The following is a 27,819-nucleotide window of genomic DNA, read 5'->3' as shown; positions in this document are numbered from 1 at the left end:
CTGGTTTAAATCTTATCTATCGGACAGATTCCAGTTCTTTCATGTTAATAATAAATCTTCTTCAAACACTAGGGTCACTTGTGAAGTACCACAGGGTTCAGTCCTGCTGTGGTATATATATATATATATATATATATATATATATATATATATATATATATATATATATATATATATATATATATATATATATATATATATATATATATATATAAACAATCCTTGTAATAGCCATAGTTTAATTATTTTTTTTTGTTGTCTAAAATACTTTGAAAAATTTATATATGACTTTTTCATATAATGAATTGTTATATGTCCCCAGCATTAATTCTCCTGGATTTATTTATTTATATATTTTATTTTTCTTAACTGTTCTGGTCCTGACCTCTGCATTTGGATCCCCAGCATCACTGAAACATGACATTATTGAAAAATTAGGATTATTATACAGTATAATAAATCAATTGTCACATTCAATTAAATAGAGATACATTCATTTTGATTCATTTGTTTGCAATTTAGTAAGTGTAAGGGGATAGTGGCACGTTCGGTCCTCCATACAACTGCTTTCTGTAAATCGCGTGTCTACAGCGGAGGGCAGTAGAGGTCTACTGGAAAAATTATGCTTGCTGTTCTGGGCGTGTCTTTCCCCACAGTCACAGAACAGGCACACCATTTTAGTGAGAGAGGGGGAAAAAAGAGTTACCCGAGTGATTTTACGGTTTCGTTTTGTTATCTTCTTCGTTCCCTGGGTGCTGCGATGCCTACAGTAGACAGCTTTACTCTCAGCTGCGACGCTCTGAATGAGGAGAACACTTTTTCTGAGGGGGACGTTGTGACGGGACAAGTAACTCTGTCCTTATCGAAGGAAACCAAAGTAAAGAAGCTGTTTGTGAAGGCTAAAGGAGACGCAGACGTCCGATGGACGCGAAAGAGCGGCGATCGGACGCACACGTACTATGCGCACCGGAGATACTTTAAACTGAAACAGCATTTAATCCCAGAGGACTCGGAGGGTAGGCGATCTGGTTGCAGCATTCAGTTAGAAAGCACAGCATAGCTACAGTGCATGTCGTTTTCCCTGCATCTTTGTATCAAAAATTATTTCAATGAGGTTATTGATTTTCACCCATTTCTAGGTTACAAAAAGTTGCTTTTGAAAGTACTGCACATTCAGTGCTGTAACATTATTGTGCAAGTGTAAATGTTAAGTAAGGAGTTGGCACACCACCAAGCCATCTTTGTGGCATTTTCTAGTATGAGTAATATATAGCTTATCTATCTATCTATCTATCTATCTATCTATCTATCTATCTATCTATCTATCTATCTATCTATCTATCTATCTATCTATCTATCTATATATATATATATATATATATATATATATATATATATATATATGTGGTGGAGAAAGTACTCATACAATGTACTTAAGTAAAAGTACAAATACACAGACAAAAATTTACTCAAGTAAAAGTAAAGTACCACATTATTATTTTACTTAAGTAAAAGTAAAAACGTACAAGCTTTTAAAACTACTTAAGTATTAAAAGTAAAAGTACTTGCCAACCATAATACCTAACGGCTTATATAATGTCATTAAGTGTACCTATCGTATTTAGTTTTAATAAATCAGTAATGTACCATTTTAATGAGCAATGCTGCAGATAAAGCATGTTTTTATTGTGTTTACCCCCTGTGACAGTTTAGATTTAGATATTTTATTCTATGCATCAGAATTCCAGGGATCAATATCGACAGCGTTTAGTAACTTAACTTACCTCAATATGTTTTTTCAAATTTGATAGTGAATTTTTGAAAGATAGAATTTCATGCTTTCGGGGAAGGCAAAAGCGGCATTGGAATCTCCAGGAAGCGTTTTTTGACCCAGTTATTTCAAAGAAATCTTTTAAATAAGGCCATGGGTGGGGCAGGTCTTCTGGAGGATGACTATCCTTGGACTCCATTCTGGGAGTTAATGATTCTGCAGGTCCTGCGTACTGTGCTGCTCTTCTTGAGGGAGGGCCTAATGGTTATTTCCCACTTTGGATTGGTTCAGCGGACTGATTCTGCTCTCGCCATTGGATACTTTCAAACTAACGAACAAATGAAAAAACCGAAATGCGTCTTGGATGTAACGAGTTACGAAACGCTGTATAGAAATGTAGTGAAGTAGAAAGTACAGATACTTACTGTTAAATGTAGTGGAGTAAAAGTAGAAAGTATTCATTATTAAATCTACTTAAGTAAAGTACAGATACACGGAAATTGTACTTAAGTACAGTAACGAAGTACATGTACTTTGTTACTTCCCACCACTATATGAAAAACTTTCATCCATCTAAAGCTATTTTTCAGGAGTTATGGAAAGGTTACATATCATGATAGCAGCATCTGCTGTCACAACTGGTTACCTCGGAGCAGCAGTCCTAAGTTCTGTCACCTTTACACTTAAAAAAACTGTGCATATTAGGACTTAGCCAGGTTAACGCTGTCTCCTTAAAATTTTCGTCTCTCTGCCGCTTTTCTTTCAGGAGTTATGGAAGGGTCATCAAAATAGTGCCCTCTAGAGTCACAACACCTGATAAGTCGTTGAAAATGGTGTAACACCTGTTTTCTATATAAGTAGTTCCGAACACATGTGTCTTCCTTTATAGTAGCGGCAGTGTTTCTTTTTTTTTAAGTGAGCATGATGTGCTTCAATTCCTCATAAGCCTCCATCAAAAGATATTGCTCGTTTGGTATAAAGTATGCTGCACGCAAGTTATCCTTTGTAAGACCAGTGAATCTGTGATCGACCCAATGGTCTCTTGAAGAAAGCAGCAGACGAGCATTTCCATGAATTACTTGAACCTGGTCTGACTTCCTGAGCCTGGTTTGGCCTTCATGAAACAGGTAAACCCAGGATGCACTGTTCACACTAGGTCAAGCCTAGCTTTATTTATTATCCTTGATTTCTAAATTCTGCTTTTGTGAAACAGACCTCAGGACCACATTATGTTACGATAAACTCCTTATATAGACTCAACTCAGTTATTCTATAGGGATTACAAATGTTTTAAGTCATAGCTATTCAGATGACCTTGGCCCTGTGCACACAATGATCCACTGAAAACAGGATTGGTGTTCCTTTTCTAATAACATCTACTTTACAGCATTTTAATTACGTTCTCCATGCACATGGCACTAGTAAAAGCATAGAAACTTTGAGATTTCCCTGCCATGCCAGGCATGTTCTTTGAAACTCAACAGCATGTCACTCCCTGCTTAAAAAAGGCAATAAGTCATACTGCACATTGGCCAGGGCTTTTCCTAAATAGGCAGGCTCTTGTTTTAAATGTCTACAAGACAACGGAGGCCAGTATGTTTTCAAAATGCTGCACTTTAGAACCCATTTTCAAATGGTGCCATTTTCGGAGAAAACACATGCCATTGGGGTGTAGACAAACAGTAGAAACACAACAAAACTTCCATTTCCATCAAAAACATAGTAGTGTAAACAGGTCCTGTGCGAAGGCTGACAGAAGGGAATGGTTAGCCAGCATCCCTTCTATGCTTGTATCACCTCTGCACACTATAGATTCCTAATAATAGGGCATATTACAGCTTGTACATCAATGTAATCGAAGAAACCACTTTATTGTAAGATAGTTTATTCTGTTAAATACATATTACCGGAAGCACTTTTTAGTCAATTTAACTAAATTCACCAAATGTCTTATCTTTATTTCTAGAAACTGTTTTGCCTGAAGGGATCCATGTCTACAAATTCAGCTTTAAGATTCCATCAGAGTGAGTATTGGAAAGGAGTTGACAAATAAAAAAAAACATATGTCCAAACTTCTACATTGTAAAGTTCTTCCAAAAATGAGTGAAGAACGTTCTCCTTAAAAGGCTCCTGTATACTAAAGCCAGAGTTGGGTAATAATTAGGTTTACATTTACTTAGCTACGTTTACTTGAGTGAAACTTACCTCTCAGCGTAGTCATACAAAACCATTCTTCTACTTGAGTGATATTATGTGAAGTACGGCTAATTTAAAGGCTGGTTCACACGGCTTAAGGTTTGAGGTCAGAGAGGTCCTGACGTTCTATTGAGCGGACCAGATCGCTTTTAAGACACCACACACTGCAGGAATAGCTCTTAAGAAATTTTTAAGAGACACACCAATAATCGGTGCATCTCAGAAGGGGTGGATTAGGCCGAAAATCGGCACTAAAAATCCTGCCATGTGAACCAGCCTTTGCTTGAGTACAATTTCTGGCTACTCTACACACCTTGATTACTTTTGTCACAAATTCTCTGTTGTTTATGTTTTGAGGGTTGCTGTGAAACCAACGACAATGCAGATGACTGCCCACTGTGGTTACAGATTCTTTCAGGAGGGTCTAATGGTCCAAGTCAATGACTTGATGCAATTTGCTGGGTTTTCATAGATAGAAAACTTTTTAACCAATCTGTCTGGATAATTTGATTGATTGAGGGGGATTGTGGTGGGGGTTCCTCTGCCTTATTTATTTTTTTACTATCTTATCGTTGCAGGGTTGTGGGGTGCCTTGTGCCTATCAGCAGTCATTAGACAAGAGGCGGGGGACGCCCTTGAGTACAGAACATTTCTAATTATTCTTAGTTTTATTAATTTTAATTGGGTTCTTTAAAATACCAAAATTTGCACATAACTTCATATTTTTCACAAATTAAATCAGATGTCTTGATCAATGTTACTACTTGATTATCCCTTTTACCAAATACTTTGTTTTTACTCTTACTTGAGTAATTTATTGGACGAGTAAAAATACATAGAAGCGGTGCTGATGGTGTGCTCCAATTGGAGCACACCATTGAATATATGATATGATATTCATGTGCCTATCATTACATAACCATCACCTCTCTGTTATACAGAAACATGCCATCATCTTTCAAAGGAAATCATGGAAGTATTGTCTACAAACTAGAGGCCAAGCTGTCCAGGAGCTGGAGGATGGATTCCACTGCAGACAAAGAGCTAAATTTTGTCTCCAAGTCCTTTTCAAACTTCAACACTCTTTTAGTGCGTATAATATTACAGCATGTATGTAGACATCAAATAAGCCACCTCAAATTCTGCCCTTTTACTTTTCTATCATGAACATTTTAGGGTGGATATTCTATTTACAGTACACTTTTGTTCTTTGCCCCTACATAATAGTTCCTATAGACTCTTTTTTAGACCTAATATTCTTGATTCTTATATGCATTACAGTTTTTACATGCAACATGAAAATGACACCAATGGAAATTTTATGACCAGCACTAATAAACCAGAAAAATAAATCAAAGGACTGCACGAACAAACAGCAAGTTGAGACCCATGACAGATCCTCTGAATCCATGTGTTGTGTTTAGGGCTGGGCAAGTTAACGCGTTAATTTCTCGTTAACTCATTAGACTATTAACGGCGATATTTTCTTTAACGCGCGTTAACGCATGTTGCTCACATGCTTTTATTTTGTGAAGGTCTGTTGCTGCGGTGTAGGGGTTTGAATCAGAACAGTAGGTGGCGATAATGCGCCAATAACCTCACTGTCAGCCAAACCTCGGATTCAGAGTAAGAAAGGTGCTGGCCGGAAAAAAACAAAGCTGACATGCGGAAGGCGGTGTTTCCCGCAGGAATTTGCTTAGGCGAGGCGGTGAGTTGGCGGCCGGAACAAGTTTTGTGCGGAGCGGAGCGTGGGGGGTCTGCTTAGACGCAGACCCCCAAGTTAATCTTTGGTATTGAACATAAAATGGCAATGCTGCTCCCTGCTGTTACCTCAGAAATTGCCTGTTTTTGGTAGATTTTTTCCCCATAAAGAGAATTCCCTGTCAGTGGCAATAAGCTTTAATTTATTATTATTGCTATTTTTTGTTTTGTTGAGCTTTACACTAAATATGTGTTACTGATAAGTGCTACAAATGTTACAACACTTTTGTTCATATGGCAGCAGAACATTAAAATAAAAGTGCTCTTTACACTACTTTTGAATTCATTCTTGGAGTTTGTAAATACAATGCAATTAATCGCGATTAATCGCGATTAAATATTTTAATCGTTGCCCAGCCCTAGTTGTGTTATTACACACTGTTTTAAAGTTATTTGATGTTTAATAAATAACTCTCTGTCTGTTAGGTATTGTCCGGTGAATATCAGCCCAAGAGCTGATATCAGCACAATAGTTGAAAGGGATGATTCGAGCACTGCCGTTCTTTTAACAGCAAACTCTGCACACATATAGGATAAATGAGCTCCTGGAGCGACGGGCAAATGAGTTTCACAGAAAGCACATTTTACCCAGCTTGTGAGTCTTTGAGCCCATGCGGTCTGCAGGGGCGGCTGGTCTTCCCAGCGCGGACCCTCTCCTCGAGAGTCCCCAGGATAGAAGACAACCAGTGAGGTGTAGCCTGGCTGCATAGCAGGGCACCCTGCTGACGGGGTTGTCTCTGCGTGGATGTGTAAAATTCCTTTGCTTACAACCCATTCAGATTTTTCCTAATGGCCTGATGGCACAACACATGGCTCTCAAACTGTACCTCAGGCTGCCTCTAGTGGTTTAAAAAATTTGATGTCAAATATTTCCAGAGTCAATTCATCAAAACCATATCACTGTAATCCAAAGTGTGAGGTTAACCTGTCACTAACCCTGTTTGATCCGATTGTATCTTGGCAGTACTAACAACAAATGCACTCAAGATGCATTTAGAACTGTTTTTCTCAGACCCCCTTCAGGGGTGGTCTCCTTTATAAAATGACCCATACAAAGTCTCTCTTTATGTGAAATGTTCACATTTGACCTGAGAAATGTGTGTAAACAACTATAGATTTGTGCAAGAAAGCCATCAGTTGTTTACCTGCGCTGATGTTTAATGGCTAAAAGTCTTCTGTGACTATGCTCTGACACGGCGCACAGTTCCAGATTTAATCCTTTTCCTTTTCCTCTAATATTGTGTCCATTAGTAAGCACAACTAAGCTTCTCAAGAGTTTGTAGCCAAAATAACTAAAAAAAGACAGTCCAGATGATTGTCAACTGTTTTAATATCTGAATACTGATGTCGTTCAAGTGATTGAATTGATCTGTAAGGTTGCAGTAAGTACAGTAGACCTGCAGATACCCTGTCTTATTTGGTCATCTGATAGCTCACTCTGTGAACTGGCTACATGTTTATTTGCATTTACACTGGGAAACTGTTGTTAATACCAGGTATGACTGGTCGTGATTAGTCTTGTCTCCTTATATCTGAACCAGCCAGACACAAGTGAAGCTCTTGACCCACTGAGGCGGTACTGCTGTCTTAGATTAAAAAGGAATACTATCATAAAATCTATTCAGGGGCACCATTACATGCTGTAATGTTGACATAACCTCATTTTCATGATTTTGTTACGACTTTCTTGGTTTTCTTTCTCTGTCCTCAAGTGTCAGCAAACCGATTCTACAGAGCAGGAAACAGGGATTTTCTCTAAGGGACAGGTGCACATAGATGCCACTGTTAACAAGACGGCTTTCACTCCAGGTAGTCGCATTCCTTTTCACTTATAAACTGTTTAAATACTAGAAGTCTTCTTGGCATTTTGGCAGGTATAGAGGTTGACTTGGATTTGTTATCTTTCTCTTAATCTAAATTCAAATTGCATGCCATGTATTGCAGGTACAGCGGCCTTCGAAAGTGTACACACCCCTGTTAAAACAACAGGTTTTTGTGGCGTGACAAAAAACGAGATTATGATAAACCTTTTCAAACTTTCTCTTCCCTAACTGTGCTATGCATTTATTACAATTCAGGTGGAAAAATAAATAAATAAATTATATATATATATATATATATATATATATATATGTATATATATATATTATATATACATACATATATATATTATATTATATTATATATACATATATATATATATATATATATATATATATATATATATATATATATATATATATATATATATATATATAAACTTGAAAATCTGCATTAACCCAGTGGTTGAAGTGTCCTGCAGAAACTTTTTATTCAGTTTCTGTCTTTTTTTTTTTTTTTTATTGGAGGGCGGGGGGGAGTAACTGGGCTAAGTAGTTAGTTGGGTTAAAAGATCTTCAAACCTGGCTAACTCTTAAACTTTGCGGCGGAATGCATGAATCGCTGATCAAACCAAACTCAAAACCTTTTAGCAATACATTCCAAATGGGAAATTAAGCGCCAGTACGATGGTGCACATCAACTAAAGAGCACCAGACAGTGAAAAATGGTTGTGGCAATATCAAACTCTAGGGTTACCTTTCTTCAGATGGATCTGAGGGTTTTTGCAAGGTTGAAGTTATTAATATTTTCATCTGTTTTCCTTAAAACCTTCAGGTGTCCACAGCAAAGCTAAAGGTGAAAAGGGAAAGTGAAGAATGTGTAAAACAGACACTGATGTTGCAGTCTTTCAAAGCTCTTAAGATTTGTTGTGAATTTCAATGTCATGTGTTCACTCAGGTGAAAATATAAACCAGAGTACATTATTAGACCTTTTTCTGTAACTCCCAAGGGTTACAGCAGCATCCCAAGCATTTAGAAGGTTGCTTAGGGATATTTATCATTAACTATAGCTGATGATTAATTGGCTAAGGCCTTGTGGTGTAAAATCAATAAGAGCAATTTAAACAATGCTGCTACTTTGATCTTTGAACGTATTCAATGAATAAACAGAGATTAAGTTAGGATTAAATATCATATTTGGGATCATGGCTAATTTGTTCTGAAAACAACGGGATGGCTTAGATTTATTCTGTGATGGTCACCACTGCCAAGATTTTGCAAAACAGTCACCAATATAAGTCAACAATGTTGTTCACTTATAGAAATGATAAGTCACGAGTCTTCTCATTCAGCGTATCATTCTCTTTAATTCTTACGCTGAAGTCTAACGTAAAGATTGAATTTGAAACTTTAAGAAATGTAAACAACTGAAGGTGGTTTTTCTTTCTTAACAGGTGAAACTATGCTGATAGTTGCAAAAGTCAACAACGCCACTTCTCGAAACATGACTCCCAAATTTAACTTGTTACGGCGTATTGAGTTTTTGGCCCAAGGAGACAGCAAAAATGAGGAATACAGCGTCCAAAAAGTGGTGGATAAGGTAATCAAACCCCACACCCAGCACGAGGTCAGGTGTGAGTTGCAGGTTCCCACTGATGAGATGCCTTCGATCGAGAACTGTGACATCATCTCAGTGACCCACCAGTTAAAGGTACGTAACGTTTTGAAGCACAAAGCGTGTCAAGCAGAACCTTTTATTTCTAGCCATTTTGACTGGATGCTTTTCATTTTTTTCACTCTGATGTTCTTTTAAAACTGTTTCGTTTGAAAGGGGAATCGTCATCTTCTCATCAGGTGTGCGTGTTTTCTCATAGGTCTACCTGGACATCAGCTTTGCTTTTGATCCAGAGATCATCTTCCCGGTGGTTATTGCACATCCAATGTTTCGTGACAGAGTCAGTGGGAATGTGGGTCCTTATCCTGTTGAGGGTTTTGGTGGTCCAACTAACAGCGACTTCCCTCCCCCTGCTGTGGCTGGTGGTCTATATCCTTCACTACCATCTTGCGGTCCTTATGGCTACCCAGGCGCCCAAGGTCCTTCTGCGCCACCACCTGCGTACCCAGAGGTTCATAACGGACCGCCTGGTGCTTATCCTCCTCAGCCACCTCCCATGTACTCAGTGCCACAAGCGCCTTTTCCATATGGACCTCCACCGTCTTTCTCCTCATCCTCTTCACCGGCTGCCCCAGCATTCAACGTGCCTCCTTCAGGCCCTCAGATCCAGCCACCTTTTCCCTCCACGATACCGTCAGCTCCTGGTTTCAACCCACCGCCTTCTGCTCCAGACATGAGCGCAGACTTCCTGTCTCAGACGAATGATGATCCTCCGGCATACCAACTGCTTTTCCCACCTCCTAATCTGGAAAATGCTGATACTAAGTAACCAAATATGAAAATCATTGCTAACATATGTATAGTAAACCACAGATTTAACCACTTAAATGTATTGCTTTATGAGTATGAATTTATAATAAAGCCACTGTATGCAGTATTGGAAATATTAACCCTTAAGCAGCATCTAAAACAGGTGTTTGCTGTGACATGTTGCAGATGTCTGTGGTCTTTTTATCAGGTGCTAATATTAAAACCATAAACCTACATTCTCAGGATACACTCTTGGATTAAAAAGCCTTATGTAACATTTAAAGTGTCCTTCATTCTTAGCATGAATTTTGCCTGTTATACCTCTACCTCTCTATTAGTCCTGTCTAAAGCATTTTAAAAGCTTGTGTTTTGTGTGTTTGCTATATCAGAATAAAGATCCTGAAAGTGTTTCTGTGTTTATTTAAATATTATATTTAGGATTTGTTTTATTTTGTAAAGGAGGCATGATGACATTGTAAGGTGTTTCATTTTATTTGAAGAAATAAAAAGCCACATTGATCGACAGCAATATGCTTCAAAGTCTGTGTATTTGCACTGTGATCCAGGGACCAATTTACCTTTCAATACTCCTATATTCTCCTCCCAGCGCTGTGAGCTGTGCACTGGACAGAACAGCTGTCCTGCTCAGTTTTTTTCAACATTTCTTTCTCCATTTTATCTTGTCGTTTTGCCAAATACAACTGCTTTATACCAGCAGACAATCCAAATAAAATGTTGACAGGTATGTGTACATTATCATATAGATCCATCCATCCATTTTCCAACACGCTTATCCCTATTGGGGTTGCGAGAGGTGCTGATGTCTATCTCCAGCTGTCAATGGGAGAGAGGTGGGGTACACCCTGGACAGGTCTCCAGTCCATCGCAGTATCATATAGATAAAGTAGTAAAATGACTGGAGAGTTAAAGTTAATAAGCAAATCAAAATAATGATGAGGATGTAAATAAGATACACTCAAAGATTTTGATGCTGTGTGACAATCAATTAATTTCCCAAGTTTCCTAATGAGACACATTTTCTAATCAGTGTAATCGGTTAATTTGCATTTGCGTGTTTGTTTTTCTCTTGTACTATCAACCAATCACAGCTCTTGAAAGACAGCATCACACCTAGCAATGAGGTTAACACTTCTAAGATAAAAAATGATGTCATTTCCTCACTCAGAGTCGCTATCAGCAGCCATCTGAATCGCTCTTAAGCGATGACTCTTTTGTAAGAATTTTTAGGCTGAGATAGGAGCTCTCTGAGAGGACTCTGGGGTTTCCTGTGAATGCGGGCACACATTTTTTTTTCACAAGCAGATTAAAAGTTTCACAAATCAAATCATTGCACAATATTTCAGTTTTGTGCTTGTGACAATCAAGGAGCATCACAACCATTTGATATCGATGTTAAAAATAAAAGCTTTGAGTGGGCTTTTTGTTTTACAAGAAGAACAAATCTCAAACTGTGTTTAAAGTTGTCTTTTTCAGTGCAGAATAATTTACACTAATAAGTAAAATATCCTAATAAGCTGCTCCTGGAGGCTTGTTTACTGAACTACAGCCTCTGTGTGTCAGGTTAACTCTGCTTTCCATTGCTTGCCATCCTGACGACAGATACTCTATATGCTTTGTGTTTAGATGTGTGGGGAGATTTCACCAAAACATCCTCCACTTTCACTGAAGGCCGCATCAGACATCAGCTCACAGCAGTATCTGATAACTGCAGATAATCCATTATCCTCAGCCTCAGGTGCCCAGTACTGGCTAGCTTTAATGTCTGCACCATTGCAGTATCCGGCCTTGCGGGGCAAGAGAAACATTTATCATATCTGTCCTTCTGCCCCAGCTTTTAAGACATCACCTCACTGGAACAAGTCAGATGGATAAAAAAAAAAAAAACTTCGAATGGCAATAGTTTCAAAATTGGCTTAAATGTGTTGATGGAAATATTGAAATCTATCAGATGCTTTCTGTAAAACCAGCACTGTGCAGTCCGTAATAAACAGTAGTGTCTCTTTAAATTAATCACATTTGTTATTGATTAAAAAAATGTAGAAACCAGCAGCTTTGTGTTGTTTATGTGTTGTTCTATGTATATTCACTGGAAATATTTCGGAGGAGGTTTTGGCTAAATGTGAACATTTCTCTTTGTGTCCTTAAGAAAACATTCTTTGTGCATCAGGATACAGGAAAACATCACATGATCACGCAGGCCAACAGCAGCTTTCAAGCTTCTCATAGCGACGAGCAGGGATGTTCCATTCAAATGGTAGCACTGTTTACCTCTAATAGCAGATTTATTCTCTTTAAAACTCATTAGTAGTCTATGGGGCATTGGCAGAGTGCTTGTAGAGTGCTGCTCTCCCCCCGGCTGGATGTAACAAAGAGCTCGGTTTACAGTAGTGGTGGAGGGAGTGCTGTTAATCTACTGTAGGTTTTTTTTGTTTTGTTTCTTTTTTCCCCACTTTTCTTATTTGTTATGTGCGTATATAGTAATATAGGTTTTCAGTTGCTTGTTTGTCATACTCTTTTACTTTCAGAGTTCTTTTCAGTATGTGTACACATTTTATTTGGTAATAGTTAACATATTTGTTAACATGATTCTCTGTGTTTGCTGCATTCTGTTTGAAAAGAGCATCATCGCTCTTTTTTTTACTGCTTCCTTATTCTTAGAACTGTTGAAATAAATACTTCCTTAAAAACTAATGTTCAACGAAAGGTACTCAGTATTCTGGGTCTGTGCAAGTTTATGTAATTGGATGTTCTCATCACAAACCAGCAATAATAATAATAATAATAATACAATGTTATTTACTTTTGGTAATAACATAAATGTTCAAGTAAGGTATAAGCGATTTTTCTTTCTTTTGGTCAAAAACAGATGAGCTGAACTTGTATGTGGTGTGATTTGTTTTATTTGGTTTTTAATGTTTAAAATAAAAATAAATTGATTGCTGGACAGACACCTAATCTTTCTTTGTGGTACTGTGCCAATAGAAGGCGCTGTTTCTTCTCTATATAGCAAAGGTTTTGCCACAAAACCTTTTTCCACAAGATTTCCCTTTTAAAGAAAATAATCAATTTAACCCAACAAACACTTTCTGAATAACTGCACGCATGTGCATGGCCATGCTACCTCCTTTTCCGCTTCTCAGGGGGATCTCCTAGAATAGAATATCTTAAATACTCTTTGGTCTTAGTTCTTTGTTCTGAGGCAGGGCCGGAGTGGGACTCATTTTCAGCTCTGGAGTTTCATACCTCAGACCGGCCCACTTAAAATAACAACCTATTATTTAAAAAATGCATGTTTATTTCATCCTATTCCCTTTCACTTGTGGACTTTGTGTATTATCTTTTAATGATACAAAATATAACAGGTCACTAATATTGTTTGGGCATAGAAAGTGGATATATTACTTTACAACTAATGCTTGTTTGTTCACACACTGGTACAACAGCTCACCTGTTTCTTCCATACTAACAGGAGTAATCCCGTCATCACTACTGGCTCTGCTTCTGACACTAAATCACATTTTGAAATAGGGCTGGGGCTTAATCAATTAATCAACAATCAATTTTAGCGTTATCTTTAAAAATTCCTAATCATGATAACAATTTGGATTTATCTTGACGATAAAATCCAGCTAGGGGTGTCTGAAAACCCCCATTACTGCCAGGGTTGTTATTTTTGCTTTTTTCTCCACTGTTGGTTTATTGAGAGTGTCAATAAATTCAAAAATATAAATTAATGCAGTTACTGTGTGTAGTTTGGAAATAAAATAAAAAACAAGAAAGAAAAAAAATCACACTTGTTTATGTAACTGGAGTCCTGATGAAACATATTTTGAATATATGTTACATCTTTAAATGTTTTTAAGGACAGTATTGGTGTGTACCGGGCAATATTTGACATGCAGTCACAGCCATACAGTTACCTGAAATAACTTTTTTCATTATAACATTACCACAATATATTGTGATAAAATTGAAACTCCAAATCAATCACCCCTATTTTGAAATCAAATCACCCCTTGTTACAAGGCCGTCTGATAAATTCAGGTCAGTTTCATGCATGTGCTGAATCATCTAACATCTAAGGGCACTATTACTACACAACAGCACCATACTTTTCATTATAACATTTAGTTAATGAGTAATACTACCTGGCCACTCAGAACTTGTGGGCTCATGGCTGGTAATGTTCAAAGCTCAAGTTGCTTTGAACATTATTAGTAAAACAACATGTCCCCTTTAAGGAATTTTTCTGGCCCAACTTGCTGTCGGCCCTCTCCTCCCTGCTGACCACAGTGGGGGTTTTGCTCCCTCCTTCCACTTGTTGCTGCTGCTAAACAGAAGCCAACAGTCTCAGGGGAAAACCCAAGCGTACTATTATCTGTTCCTGTCATCGCTATGAGAGGAAAGGGACTGCCTTCCGTCTGTGTGCTTATCCTTGTCGTTTTCAGAGGTAAAATCTGTTGTCATTTGCAGTTTCCACAGATTTATCCAACACATGCAGCTGTACTTTTTTGACCCTGTCTGTTCTGATTTAGCACAGGTTAGCACACTAACCAACAAGAACTGCGACGTTTTATGTTTTATACTCAATTTGTGCTTCATTGTCTTAAAATAAAATAGCAGAAAGAAACTACCAAAGTCATAGACCAATCCATAAGCTTATTTGTGATGCTTTTTTCAAGGATGGGAAATGTAAAGGATACATGTAACTTGTACATGTTTTAAAAGCAAGAGCTGAGAGCGAAAATCTGGAATAATTGCGGATTTTCACGCACATAGGTCGAGGATTAAACAGGTGCATCATAAGACGTTATCGAATAACAGTAAAGTTGATTTTGTTTTTCATTATATCAGTTCATGTATTATGAACTGTATCTGTATAATACTCATGTATTATACAGATTCACTAAACACAGTGATTTAAATATGTCAAGTGTTTACTTCTGTTGATTTGTTTGTTATGGCCAACAGCTAATGAAAAGCAGAAATTCCGTATCTTGGAAAACTTTAACATATCATGCAAGCAATAAAATAGTTCATAAAACTTTGTGAATAGATTTAACAGCAGACAGACACCCTCCTCAAAAGCTCATTTCTAAAGAAACTTTTCATTGTTACCTATCTAAACTTAGGAATGAAAAAACATTTTCAAAAAACTTTGAATCGCGATTATCAATGCAACACGGTTTAATTTTACACTGCTTAATTTTATTTCCAATCAGTTTTATATCTACATTATTCAATTTAAATTTACTGTTTGTTATTTTTCATGATTATGTTTTCTATTGTTAAATAAGAAGTGCTATTATCGACATTAGGCATCATTTTCATTATTTTATAAACTTTGTGAATGAAATAATTATTTAGATAATTAGCTATATCTTTAGGTTTGATTTTTCATCTTCTTCTAAAAAAGACTGAGAGCAATTAACATTCTTTGCAAGCAACTCTTTTATAGTATTCCACATTCTCTTTTGTTCATTTTTACTAGAATTTATATTATTCTCATATTTTCTCCTTTTATTTCTATGTAATCTTGTGATGAAATTTCTAAGTTTGCCATATAATTGATTACCAGATATAGTCACATTGCATCTTTCTTTGCTTGAATCCTTTGTTTCAATTTTTTTTTTTATCAAGTCCAAAAGTCAGTCCAGCCATCTGGCAGGGATTTCGAGAGCACTTTATGCTTCCCTGCGCTGGCAAGCTGTCTCAACAGGCTGATTTTATGTTCCAGCATGCCTCCAAGAGCACCTTTACCTGGTTTAATGCCCATGGTATGTGTCACTGTGCTTGATTGGCTTGAAAACTACATGGGAGAGGAAGATCAGAGACACCAAATCCAACAATGCAGATGACCTAAAGGATGCTGTTAAAGGGGACATATCATGCAAAATCCTTTTTTTTTTAGCCCTTAAACACATTTTGTTGTGTACTTAGAGTTTCTTGCAGCGCAGAAAATGTGAATTAGGTGCAGAAGCTGTGTAGATACCTTTATATTCTGTTAGGGTCATATTTTTTGAGCCGTTTTTCTATTTTCTGTTGCATTTTTTTTAACAATAGCATCAAAGTATCTGCTGCGCAGCTGCTAAAAAATGTCATGGACTTCCAGTTTCACGAATTTAAAAAAATAAAAATAATTGCCGCTTTTTGTTGATCTTGATGTTGTCCGAACTGAAGGATGCTAAAGCTACAAGTGGATGAGTGAAAATGTTTAGTTGTTGGTGGTATTAACCCACACAATTCATTACACCGTACGCCAGCATACTACGAAAATGGCCAAAACAGAGTGGAACGCTCTGAGACCTGGATGAGGGCGGGGCGTGAGGTGCCTCCTTTGCATTTAAAGAGACTGCACCAAAACAAGTTGCTCTCTGGCGAACCTCAGAACAGGGGTGAAAGTAAGGCTGTGGGGCAACAAAACAAGGAATTCAGACCAAAACATTGCAGCTCCACTTTATATAGACCACAACTGAATGATTTCAATGTGAAAAGGAAGGCATTAAAAATGATATGTCCCCTGCTGCATCGATAAAGTAATTCAAGTAAAAGGAACCTCAACCAGGAAAAGAGAGTATACTTTTTAGTAGGTCTGCATTTATGTATTTAAAAATCCATTTTTATTGCTATTATATAATAGTTTTATAACTTCATCTGTTGCTAAAATGAGCAAAAAGCAAACATTTCAAGTCGTTTTCAATATCTTGATTGTTTCCACCCCTGTTTTATGTTTCTTAATTATTTAGTATATTTGTATTCTTCTATTTTATTCCCTTTATGTTTGGATTTTGCATTTCATATTATTTTGATGTCCTTTTTCCCAAAAGGACAAAAGTGAGAGTCCTCTGGGTTGTTTCAAAGTTCGTCATGCGTTATGTTTCCTCCACAGAGTTGTCTGGATTAAAGATTCGGAACAAGCTTCTGGGCAAATGCCTGCAGGTTCCAGGGGGAACAAGAGGAGGTCGAGTATCACTGGGAGAGTGCAACCCATTCTCGCCTGTGCAGGAATGGCGCTGGCTCCCAGAAGGCCAGGCACTCAGCAGCCAGCACACTGGAGAATGTCTGACCGCACCGAAGGATGAGTATGAGGGTGTTGTTCTGCAGCCCTGCATTTTAAACGATGGAGCTGGGGCAGAAGATGTGGAAGGAGAGACAAGTAGCCAGGCGTGGACGTGCTCAAAAAAAGGCCACATAACTCTGATTGAGAATAGGTTTCACTTGAGTGCTACGAAAGATTCCTCCTTGGTTTTTCTGTTGAGGGAACATAAGCAGGTAATCTCTACCTCATGTACAATACCTTTATTATATTTAGTTAGTTTAGTTATTTTAAAACATCTCCAGATGCTCTTATGGGTCCCCATCTTTATAAGCAGGGCAGCAAGTGGCGAGCTCTTGATAACCAGACGTTGTGCAACAACAGAGACCTGGATCAACCTCCTCATCATGTGGGGGAAGAAAAGACAGAAACTTCTCAACGCCCTTTATCTGAAAGGCAGATGCCAAGGAAAACATGTAAGAACCAAAAAGAATCGAATGCATATTTCTGTACCAGCTATTGTCATTCTTTGGATTGCTACAGTACTTACAATTTAAGAACTGCCTCTGTATCAGTGTGATGGAGGTTGTTGATTAAGTTTCCCTGACAATAGTGTAGAAAACGTAGAGATAGGGTGCAGGCTATACATGTTTTAACATTTAATTTATGTTGCATCAGTTCGTGTATGTGGATAAAAATAATTACGCGGTCATACCTGGTTTATAGTGCAGGAATCAAAATATTAAAAAAAACGTACTGAAAAAATTACGTAAGACTGCTTGATCTGAATGAACCAACCAGAGCTTTAATAGGATGACCCATGAAAACTTTTTCACTGTGAAGACGTTGTTTAACGTGAACAAGCAGCTCAAGTCAACAAAATAAATGTATCCAGCCCATTACCGCCATAACCAAATCATGTAGCTATTATATCCATATGATAGACGCTTCAGTTGTTTTACCTATATTAAAAGATCAGCTTTCTGCCTAAATGTTAGTTTTCCTGCCTGTTTTCCAGTAGGACAGCCAGCCTCTTCACAGAGGCCATGGGAACAATCTGCAGAACTACAACATGAACAAAGGAGCAAAGCCTATTTTAAATTTAAATAGAACAGAATTTTAAATATGTTTCACCTTTAAGCCAATATGCTTGCCACTTTTATAAATAACTTTAAAAAATGTATCTCATTATTTATTTTCAGCAATGGCCTCTATGTGACTTGGATGGTTGTTTTATTTTTATTTATTTTTTTCTTCATATCCAGTTGGTGGTATATTGGGCTCCAAAGGGACGGAAGCAAATTCTGTACAGGATGGGATGATTCCCTACTCCTCTGGCACCAAATCTCCTGAAGATCCCACAATGGTTTTTTTCACCGTGGACTATGGTAACTTCAGCAAACTATAATCCATTGAATGAGGTTGAATTTAGGTTGTCGCAATTTATCTGACATACTGTAGTTACCTTACACAACCTCTAGGTGGAGGTAATGCTTCAGAAATTGTGGCACAGGGTTCTGTGGATGTGGTGAAACATTTATAAAACTCAGTTACAGGCTCAGTTTTGCTTTTATTTAAACACAAGTTTTAAGGCTGATGGGAGACAAAAAGGACACTGGTCTCTTTACATATATGTGTGTGCAGGAATGGGATGGAAGATAACCATGCTGGTGTTGAGCTCCTTGGCTCTGGTCCTAGGAACTTTAATTCTCATCATCAATGTGTACTCCAATAGGTGAGAAGTGCAACACACACACACATACGCCAAACATTTGTCCTCAGTTTATTATGGGGACATAAACTTTTTACACACATTCATTAGCCACTTGTCTATTAACCATCATAATAGAATACTTAACCCTGGATTCTGCAGCCCATGGCTCTAGAGCCACATGTAGGTCTTTAGGTTCCACAGCAGGTCTCAGCATATGTGTTTTCTTTTTTTAAAGAAAGGAGTGATGATTTTTTTATATAAAGGTAGTAGGAAAGGTCTTTTTTTTAGCAGTTCCTCTATTGGTATGCCTGCATATAATATCCTAAACAGAGATAGGTCTTGTGGCTTTAGACCAGGGGTCAGCAACCCAAAATTTTTAAAGAGCCATATTGGACCCAAAAAAAAAAAAAAACAGATCTGTCTGGAACCGCAAAAAATTAAAAGTCTGATATACAGTAAGCCTTATAATAAAGGCAAAATGGGTTGTGTCTATATTAGCTATGTTAACTTACTATCAAATGGCTAAGTAGGCTACAAATACATAATGAGCATTCATGATACATTTTTATTTTCCCTGCTGCACATCCTGGAAAGAATAAAGCACCACTTGACTATACTGCTGTATGATGTGGCTTTAAATTTAACTTCCATAACAATATTAACATATTATATTTCATTGCATTGAGGAATAATGAAGAAATTATTTTTATGTAATTTTTATTTTGAGGATTCGAAAAAACAATGGAGCATGCACAATAGGCCTCCTACAACTTCAGACCTCCCCATGGAAATAAAGTGCAGTTATCTTTAATGCTCACAAACACAACAATCCCCGTATCCCTTATTTGGGCTACAGAGTGCAATAAAACAGCAGCCCTTTGACACGGTAACGTATATAAAATAAAACAATAGAGTTTTAGCTTAATTTTGTGCATTATCCTCTTCTCTTTGGTTTTGGGTGGGCCAGAATCTGTAGGATGACTTTCGTATGAAATGTCAGGGGGCAACTTTCTTCCACTTGGATCAGTTGCTACAGATAGCAGTGATCTCAAAAAGCCAATGTTCCCATCCTGGGGATTTGTCCACGCAAAAAGATGAACTTATCAGTTATTTCAATAACTCACAATATCCCATTATTAATTGCATATGTTGAATATAGCAAATTAATGATTTAGTTGAGTATGTTTAAACATAAAAAACTTAGAACCTAACCATACCTGAATACACTTCATCATGATTGGCTGCCATGTCCTTTCAATGCTTTTTGTAATCAATGTGCCCTCCCCACTTCCCCTTTTGTGTTGAATTAGTGAAGTGTAATAAAGCAGCTTTAATTCTCCATCAAATAACTCTCATATGAAGCCAACTCGCTTTTTCAGCAGCAACAGCATTATTTCTTTTGGCTAAATATTCTTCATATGCCTTCATTAAAAATTTCTAATTCCACTCACGGGAAATGCACACTTTAAGGCTTATTTCCTGTCGTTGCCATGGTGAAACACGTTATCTGCGTTCCATTGATCAGGGCGTTTTTAATGCTTGTGCTCGCGTTGAAGTCATGGTTTTTGGACACTGAGTTTAGTTACCTGACTGATATCACCTCTTCTGAAAGCGAAAACCCAAGTATGACAGAGGGAGGAAGAACTACTCAGAGCAGCAGCTTTCTACTTTGGGTAGATCAGCCATTTTTTTCTGAAACGGGCCCAGATCAAAGACGCACACAGCAACTTGCCCAACTATAAAAACGTCTGCCCCACCCATCAATCAGCGGTGCCCTCTGATCAGCACCTGGCGCTCACAGAGCGGGGCTGTAGAATACCGTCTCATCAGAGTTACAAAATAACTTGATTTATTATTATTTTTGTTTACAGTTCAGCTTTGATTTTATTTTCTGCGCAGCATAGATTTGTTGACAGATATTTTGAAATATGTATTCTACTGTGTACATTTTACATCATTGGAAAACATTTAGAATGTATGTCTCGGGGTTTCCCTGTTACAGAAACCACACTAGAATAGAAAATATATTTTCCCTCTCATCGTTTTCCATTTTCATACAATTTTAAAAAAGCTTCAGGGAGCCACAAGGGCGGCGCTAAAGAGCGGCATGCAGCTCTAGAGCCAGAGGTTGCCGACCCCCTCTCTGCACTTCATCCAAATAAACCTAACAGCGAACACATATTTTATAAGCCTCAGCTGGCCCAAATGTCAGAACCACAATCAATGTAATAAATTCTTCAGAAAATAACGTGGAATTAAATTCAATTATACACCAAGAGTGAAGCATTTCTGTAATGATCCATTAGCATGATTTACCATATAACTCGCAGCACTTTCTCGACAGATTAATGGCCCTTGAACTATTTCCCATTTTATCACACTACGACCGGACAGGCAGTAATAGACCAACACAGAGCAGTACTACTTATAAGTTGGAAGAGACAGGAATTTGTATCTGTAAATAATTAATAAAAAAAATATATCACCTTAAAATACCAATAGAAGTGTACAGTGTTTTTGTTACAAAATGTAAAACAGTTCAAGGGGTATTGATCCTTTTGCATGGACCTGTAAAAAAACAAGAAAAATAAACTGATTTGAAATAGCGATGAAAAGATTTACATTTACTTGCGAGTACAGAGAGGATGTCTATCTGAAATGCTAATGCAAATTGGTTATGGGTCAATTTAACACAGGACTAAATGCAAAGCTTTATTGACGTTGGGCTCAGATAACACATTAAAGCTCTAGTTGTTATTCCTGTTCAAAAACACTTTTTGTTATACTGGGTAAAATTGTCCTTCCATCCTGATAGTAGTTAATATGTTATGTATTCACAAAAAGGAGGTTAAAAAAGTCATTCTCTGTGGCAGCTGCAGGCCTGTAAAAACTCTGACCAATCTCTGCAGTTCAGTCCGAAGGGCATGGATTTGTCAAAGTTTTATTCCTGCTTTCACCCATAGACCTTATATACTCACTCCCCTCTGTCCCTCAAGTTTTGGGGGAATCGCCCTATCTGTTGGTTGTCCCACATGCTAATCACTCTGACGCGCTCACATAATGCCAGTGTTCGTGCTCTTTCCTGCTGCATGAAGCTTACACCCCGCCAATGTAAAAAAAACTCTGGTAAATAGACTGAATGGTTAGTGATTTGTTTGTGCTGGTTTGTGCCATTAAACATATTGTTTGTGCTGCTTTGGTTTCGAAAATATTAAAGATTATTTTTTAGGGTCATCCAGAGTTCACCATCCCCTCATTTTGCTCCAAATTCAATCAAAGCGGTTTACTTTTTTAGTGCTTCCTTTGTGCAGGTTTCTGACGTTAAAACTAACGTTTGTGCGGCTTTGGTTTCAGGGATATTATGAATTGTAATTTTAGCCTATGACGTCATGATCCCCCATTTTGCACAAACAGCGCTGACGTCACATCTGCATGAACAAATGACTGCTAGGAAAGGCAAAGTCGTGTTTCAGAAGCAAGTAATGCAATATCATGAACACTGTTTAGTTCCTAACTGCACGGCGTCTTCCAAATATAATGGTCTTCTAAGTTTTCACGGATATACAAGTGATACTGATTTAAGTAAACAGTGGTTAGTCCGTATTCATCGGGACAAGTTCGACATAACGGCACCCAGCGAAGTCTGCAGTCTGCACTTTACTACAGATCAGCTAATTCAGCTGGCTGCGCATGCGCACATCTAGTGTTTATGTAGCAGCTAGGTTAGCGGTTGGCCGTTCATTGTAGCTCCACTGCATACTTTGAACATGACTGAGAGTCGCAAGAAGTGAACCGCGTTCATGTTTATTAGATGAACAGGAAGGCCTCAGTAGAAAGAAATAAGAACAAAGTGGATTTAGGAGATTTTTTTCACTCAAACCCACTGAAGAGCAGAAAACCAAGGTAAGACGGTATTAAGGGACTTGGGGACACCTACGGAAGAATCACTGACTCTATCTTTAACCCTTAAAGCCCCAATGTGTAAGATTTACAAACTGGCACACTATCAAGTGCTTTGCTGAATGAATTACAAACAACAATGTATGTCCTCCATGTTTTGGTACCAAATCAGCTACAATCAGTGTCCAAAATGTTTTTTGGCACTATTGCCATGTCCCGTTATTATAGGTGATCTCAGGCTTGTTTTTGTTTGTTTTTTCTAAAGTCCCTTGTAAATTCCATCAGTTGAATTTTTTTGGGTTTATTTCTGAAAGTGAAGTCACTTATTTGGGCTCTAAAATACCCAGTAATAATTAGACCAGCTAGCGCTGCTGCGCTATAGACACTGTGAACCGGCCAGCTGATATCACTGCGTCCCTTTGTGTGCACACATACTTCCAGGGAGGGAGAGGGAGATGAATAAACTAACCGTCTCTACAGGGAGGACAGAGTAGTTGCTGGACTACACTGACATGTTTGTAACATAACGCCAAAATAAACTTCATTGTTATATTGAATTGTCATACCTGTCCACCTGAAAGCGGGCAACCTCTGCATCATTTTTAAATCCTTTCTCTTACTTTCTGTTCCCTCTCACTGGGCAAAGAGTATGAATGGTCCTCCATTTCAACAGAAAATGATCTACAGTCATCTTTGCTTGTTTTCTACACCTCCTCCACCAACAGCACGTCTTCATATAGCAGACAGACAAGTTTGTCCCCTGTTGGCTACTGTAATAAGAAATGGCAAGGCAACATGGCGTCTTCCATTGGGTGCACTGCCACCAATGTATTTATTAGCTACTAATTCAAAGTTATGAGAATGCTTACAATTTTTATGTGATGTTATTAGAATTTGGCAGAATATGTATTTAAAGAGGCAATACTTGATTTTTGCTAATTAAAAGCCAAATTAATTACACACTGTCCCTTTAAACGCAACTTTTTACCTACGGGAACTGTAAATTGGTCCCCAAGGATTGAGAAATCATACAAAATTGTCAAACATTTGTGTGGATGTTTGAATGAATTCAATATTTTTCTTGTGAAATTATATTTTGGACTGAAAAAGAAAGGCCAAACCTCATCTTCTAAAACCTCTTCAAACTGCCTGCAGCTACATTTTAAAACTTGTGTGTTGACCTTGCCTAAATCTAGCTGTAATCCTTTAATCAAAAACAACATTCAGGCATTCCACGTTCTCCTGTTTTTCACTCTGGTTCTTTATGTCGTGCCAGGAGGAAGAAGGTGGTTTGTGTTTTGAAGTCGTACTCCCCGAGGCCAGAGATGAGTGTTCCTGGATCGCCGGTACCTAGTGAAAGAGCAGCCTTGACAGAGCATGCCATGAACTTCCCACACTCCTCCCCAAGCTTACAGCGAGGGGAGATCCTGATTGAGTGGAAGGACGGCACAGTAACTCCGCTGTACGAGGCCTGAAAGAAGATACCACTTCTGATAGACATCAGCGTAGTTGTTTCTCTGAAAGTAAACCAGTAGGATAGTTTCCGTTTGAACAAGAGTGTATTGCAAAAGCAGAAACCAAGAAACAGCAGCCGAAACTGGCCGTTTTGCTGGTAAACTGTTAACAACGTTATATAAATTGTGTCACAACTGTATACATTTATGAATCACATGAGAGAATTTCCTCATTGCTGAGCTGCCTGAGGAGGAAGAAGAGCACTGTTTAGATTTCGCCCACGAGTTCACACTAAATTATGGGCTAGGGTTCAAAACAAAAAAAAAAAGCCTCACTGAAAAACTGCTAAATAATGATTTAGTGTAGAATATATGCAACTACTTATAAATGTAGTTAATTTGAGTTTTTTAATTAAACGACATTTATGATGCTGACATAGAGTGTTACTTTAAAATATTACATCGCCTGGTAAAATTTTTTACATGTACACAATAAAAATTATCAGTTAATACCAGGCTAAAAAACAAACAAAAATCTAAACAACTGTGCATAAAAACACAGGATATGTTTAAAATGGTCATCAATTAATACACTTTAAAGGAAGCGAAAAAGGAAAAGCTGTGTGTGCAAAACTAGCTGCACCCTTGCTATTTAAGATGTTAAGTCATAGCCCGGTACTCCTAATCAAGTGCACTTCATGAACTGATCTTCAGCAAGTGTGACCACCTCCAGAGGATTTGCTTGCCTAGAGGATACGATTTGTTTTAAGACAGTGGCGGAGAAAAAAAAGTTGACCATTTAAGAGAAGCAGTTGCTGCTGCTCACCAGTCTGTGGTAAGGGGGGTTTATTTCCAAACTGTTTTAAGTCCGTTATTCTACAATTAGAAATTAAATTCTTAAATGGAAAAGATTTAAGAGAGTTGCCGAGTTCAGATCATACAATGGTGAAGAACTGAAGAACTTCTTGATGTTGGATTTGACCTCATCATCTCAGTCGACATCTTAAATGGAACACTGTATGAGTGCAATTATCAAAAAAAAAAAAAAAATTTTTTTAAAAATTTAGCTTCTTTGAAAGGATTTGTAGAAGAAAGTGTGGTCTTTCTAACAAAGCTTCAGATCCAACCTGTTCTTTGGTAAATTAGAGATGTTAGGCAGAAATGCAAAGCGCCATCTTTGAGGAAAATCTAATGCAGCATATTGGCACAAACCTTTCAGATTCAGATTCACTTTATTAGCCATTTGCAGTTTTACCTGCATTGGAAAAAAATGTGCAAGTAGCTCAGAGTGCAGAGTCAACGTAAACACATCAGAGGACACAACATAGAAAACAGACAGACAAAGCCACATGAAGCCTCAATATTAAAAAAATGCTCCATATAAAAGTAAAAATACTGTACAATAAAATCCATACATACATACATACAAGTGCCTAGTTTAAAGATGCTTTGTTCAAAGCAATCACAGCTTGTGGGAAGAAGCTGTGTAAATGGCGATCAGTAGTACATTTTGCAGAACGATACCTTCTCCCTGAGGGAAGCATCTCAAAGAAAGCCCTTGCTGGATGGCCTGAGGCATCATTAGCCAGCTGTAAAGCTCGATTCAATACTCTAGCCTTATATGTGAACTCATGCTAGCATTCCAGGATGGTGGTGAAGGGTGATTATTTAAACTCATGCTGCCACGGGTTCTGGTCCCCTTGCAGTCATTGAACCTATAATGAAGTGTTCTGTAAATCCAAGGTCAATGTGGTGTCTCAAGTATTCTAGAGTTCGATGTGAGACCATCTATCTGATGACAAAAGCTTGACCAAACTGGGCCATGAAACAGCGGTAAATCTACAACAGAGTGGCTGAAAAAGAAAATAATGAAGATGCTTTAAAGATCTGGTCAAATTTCAGACCTCAGTCTAATTAGAATATTGCGGTGGGACTTTAAGGAGCAGAGATTGATGTCTGCAAACCTCGAGATAAAGCAAAAGTGGTCCAAAATTCCTTCATAATGACGGAATTGACTATCAAATCCATATTGAAACCGACTACTCCATCTTATTGTTCAATGTGGGTGAGTATTTTTTAGTTTTTCACACTAAGACTTTACATTTTTGCTTGAAGATATTTCTTGTCTGATAGATAGTCACATAGTAAATGCTGTAGTGTGTGTTTTTGTATGCTTGATGGTAGACGTGAATAATTTAAAAAACCTGATAAACATCGGAAGAAATTAAATTCTGCCCTGCTACTTAGAGTCCAAGAATTGATAGAAGAATTTCAAGTGTATGGTTTGGTAGCTCTAAAACATATTTTGACAAAACTAACACTTTGACAAAATTCTCTCTTTTTTCATATTTTTGCTCAGTCTATTATCCTAGGCTTATCCTTAACAATAAATAAAAAATGATCTATATAGCACTTAAAAATAATCAGCTAAAGCAACCAAAGCACTTAATAGTGGAATCACAATACTTAAATACATACAACCATAAAAGCAGACAAGAAAATAAAAATTGTAGATAAAATGCCAACATGTTAGTTGGTATTAAAAGCCTTTCTAAAAAAAAAAAAAAAAGTCTTAAGCTTGGATTTAAAGATGCCTGGGTCTGCGATGGAGTGAAGGTCAAAGGGAAGCTGGCTCCAAAGACAATGGAAAAAATGTAAAATGTGACTGAAGGATGTCAAAATGTTGTGGCATTTCCCACCGCTGCCTTAAAAGACACAAGAAAGTTTTTGGTGCCAACTAGGAATTCAAATGATGTGTGGATTTTGTCTTTGCTTCCATTGCCAGCTTTGGATTTCCCCATTTCTTCTTATCTGTTTTTTATTATTTTTTTTATTTTTTTTCTATTTTAGCAAATATGCATGTTAAAGGTTCAAGGGGGAGAATAAATTGGTAACAGACGTATGTTAAGATCCTGGCATTCCATCCCGAGTAACTTGCCTCTCTGTGTAAATCAGCTGGTATCCATTCTGGACCCAAGACAACTCTAAAAGAGCAGAGGGAGACGAGTTTGCTCCCCCCGCCCTGCTCCCCTTTGAATTTTGAAAGGTCTAAAACATTAAGAGTTTATTTTTGAATGGTGAATGATTGAGTTATTTTTATGTTCTGGTAGAATTCTTTGTTTCACATGAAATGTATTCCGTATCTAGTCTGGCTAATAAAGTAACTAAAATACTAACTGTTTTGTAGCATTTTTATGAATACTGTTTGGCTTTTTTTAAAGTAAACTATGCTTCCATGTAGTAGATTTTTGGTACATCTTAATAAATTAGAATATGATTAAAAATGTCAATACTACTTTTCTAAGAGTCAAACCCATGTATTATGTAGATTCATTGCACATGTTGAAACATTTTAAATGTTTATTTCTGTTAGTTTTTAATGTGGTGGTTTCCAGCAAATGAAAAATAACTGAAATTCAGTTCCTCAGAGAAATGAGATCCAACAATCAATTTGACGTGGCATGGAGGAGATCATCCTGTGTTCAGGAAGCCCAGGTTCGTTTGACTCCAGCCCTCAGCTCATCTGCGTTATTGGCTCTGGTCAGCTTCATCTTGACAATAATCTACAGACTCTCAGTGGAGTTTAGACGGGGTTAGTTTGCCGACCAATCGAGCACAGTAACACCATGGTCATTAAAAGGTATTGGTAACAAGTTCTGCAGGAAAATAGAATCGGCATGTCCATGAAGCTTGTCTGCAGAGGGAAGAATAAAGTGCGCC

General features: G+C 37.6%; 2 protein-coding genes across 2 annotated transcripts; both read left to right on the top strand.

The window, feature by feature from the left end:
* Positions 1–643: 643 nt before the first annotated feature.
* LOC105925492 (arrestin domain-containing protein 3) lies at positions 644–10,383 on the top strand. Its single transcript, XM_012861366.3, has 6 exons — positions 644–1,016; positions 3,738–3,795; positions 4,909–5,056; positions 7,441–7,537; positions 9,004–9,260; positions 9,424–10,383. The coding sequence occupies exons 1-6, from the start codon at positions 761–763 to the stop codon at positions 9,991–9,993; spliced, it is 1,386 nt and encodes a 461-aa protein (XP_012716820.2). The 5' UTR covers positions 644–760; the 3' UTR covers positions 9,994–10,383.
* A 3,881-nt stretch (positions 10,384–14,264) lies between these two features.
* Positions 14,265–27,275, top strand: LOC105925438. Its single transcript, XM_012861292.3, has 6 exons — positions 14,265–14,445; positions 16,885–17,267; positions 17,369–17,507; positions 18,297–18,419; positions 18,676–18,766; positions 23,922–27,275. Exons 1-6 carry the CDS (start codon positions 14,391–14,393, stop codon positions 24,118–24,120), a joined length of 990 nt encoding a protein of 329 aa, XP_012716746.2. The 5' UTR covers positions 14,265–14,390; the 3' UTR covers positions 24,121–27,275.
* Positions 27,276–27,819: the final 544 nt, after the last annotated feature.

This window comes from Fundulus heteroclitus, chromosome 12, assembly GCF_011125445.2.
Source record: "Fundulus heteroclitus isolate FHET01 chromosome 12, MU-UCD_Fhet_4.1, whole genome shotgun sequence".
Lineage (NCBI taxonomy): Eukaryota > Metazoa > Chordata > Actinopteri > Cyprinodontiformes > Fundulidae > Fundulus > Fundulus heteroclitus.
The sequence above is the reverse complement of the archived record's forward strand: the minus strand, read 5'-3'. Positions and strand labels throughout refer to the sequence as shown.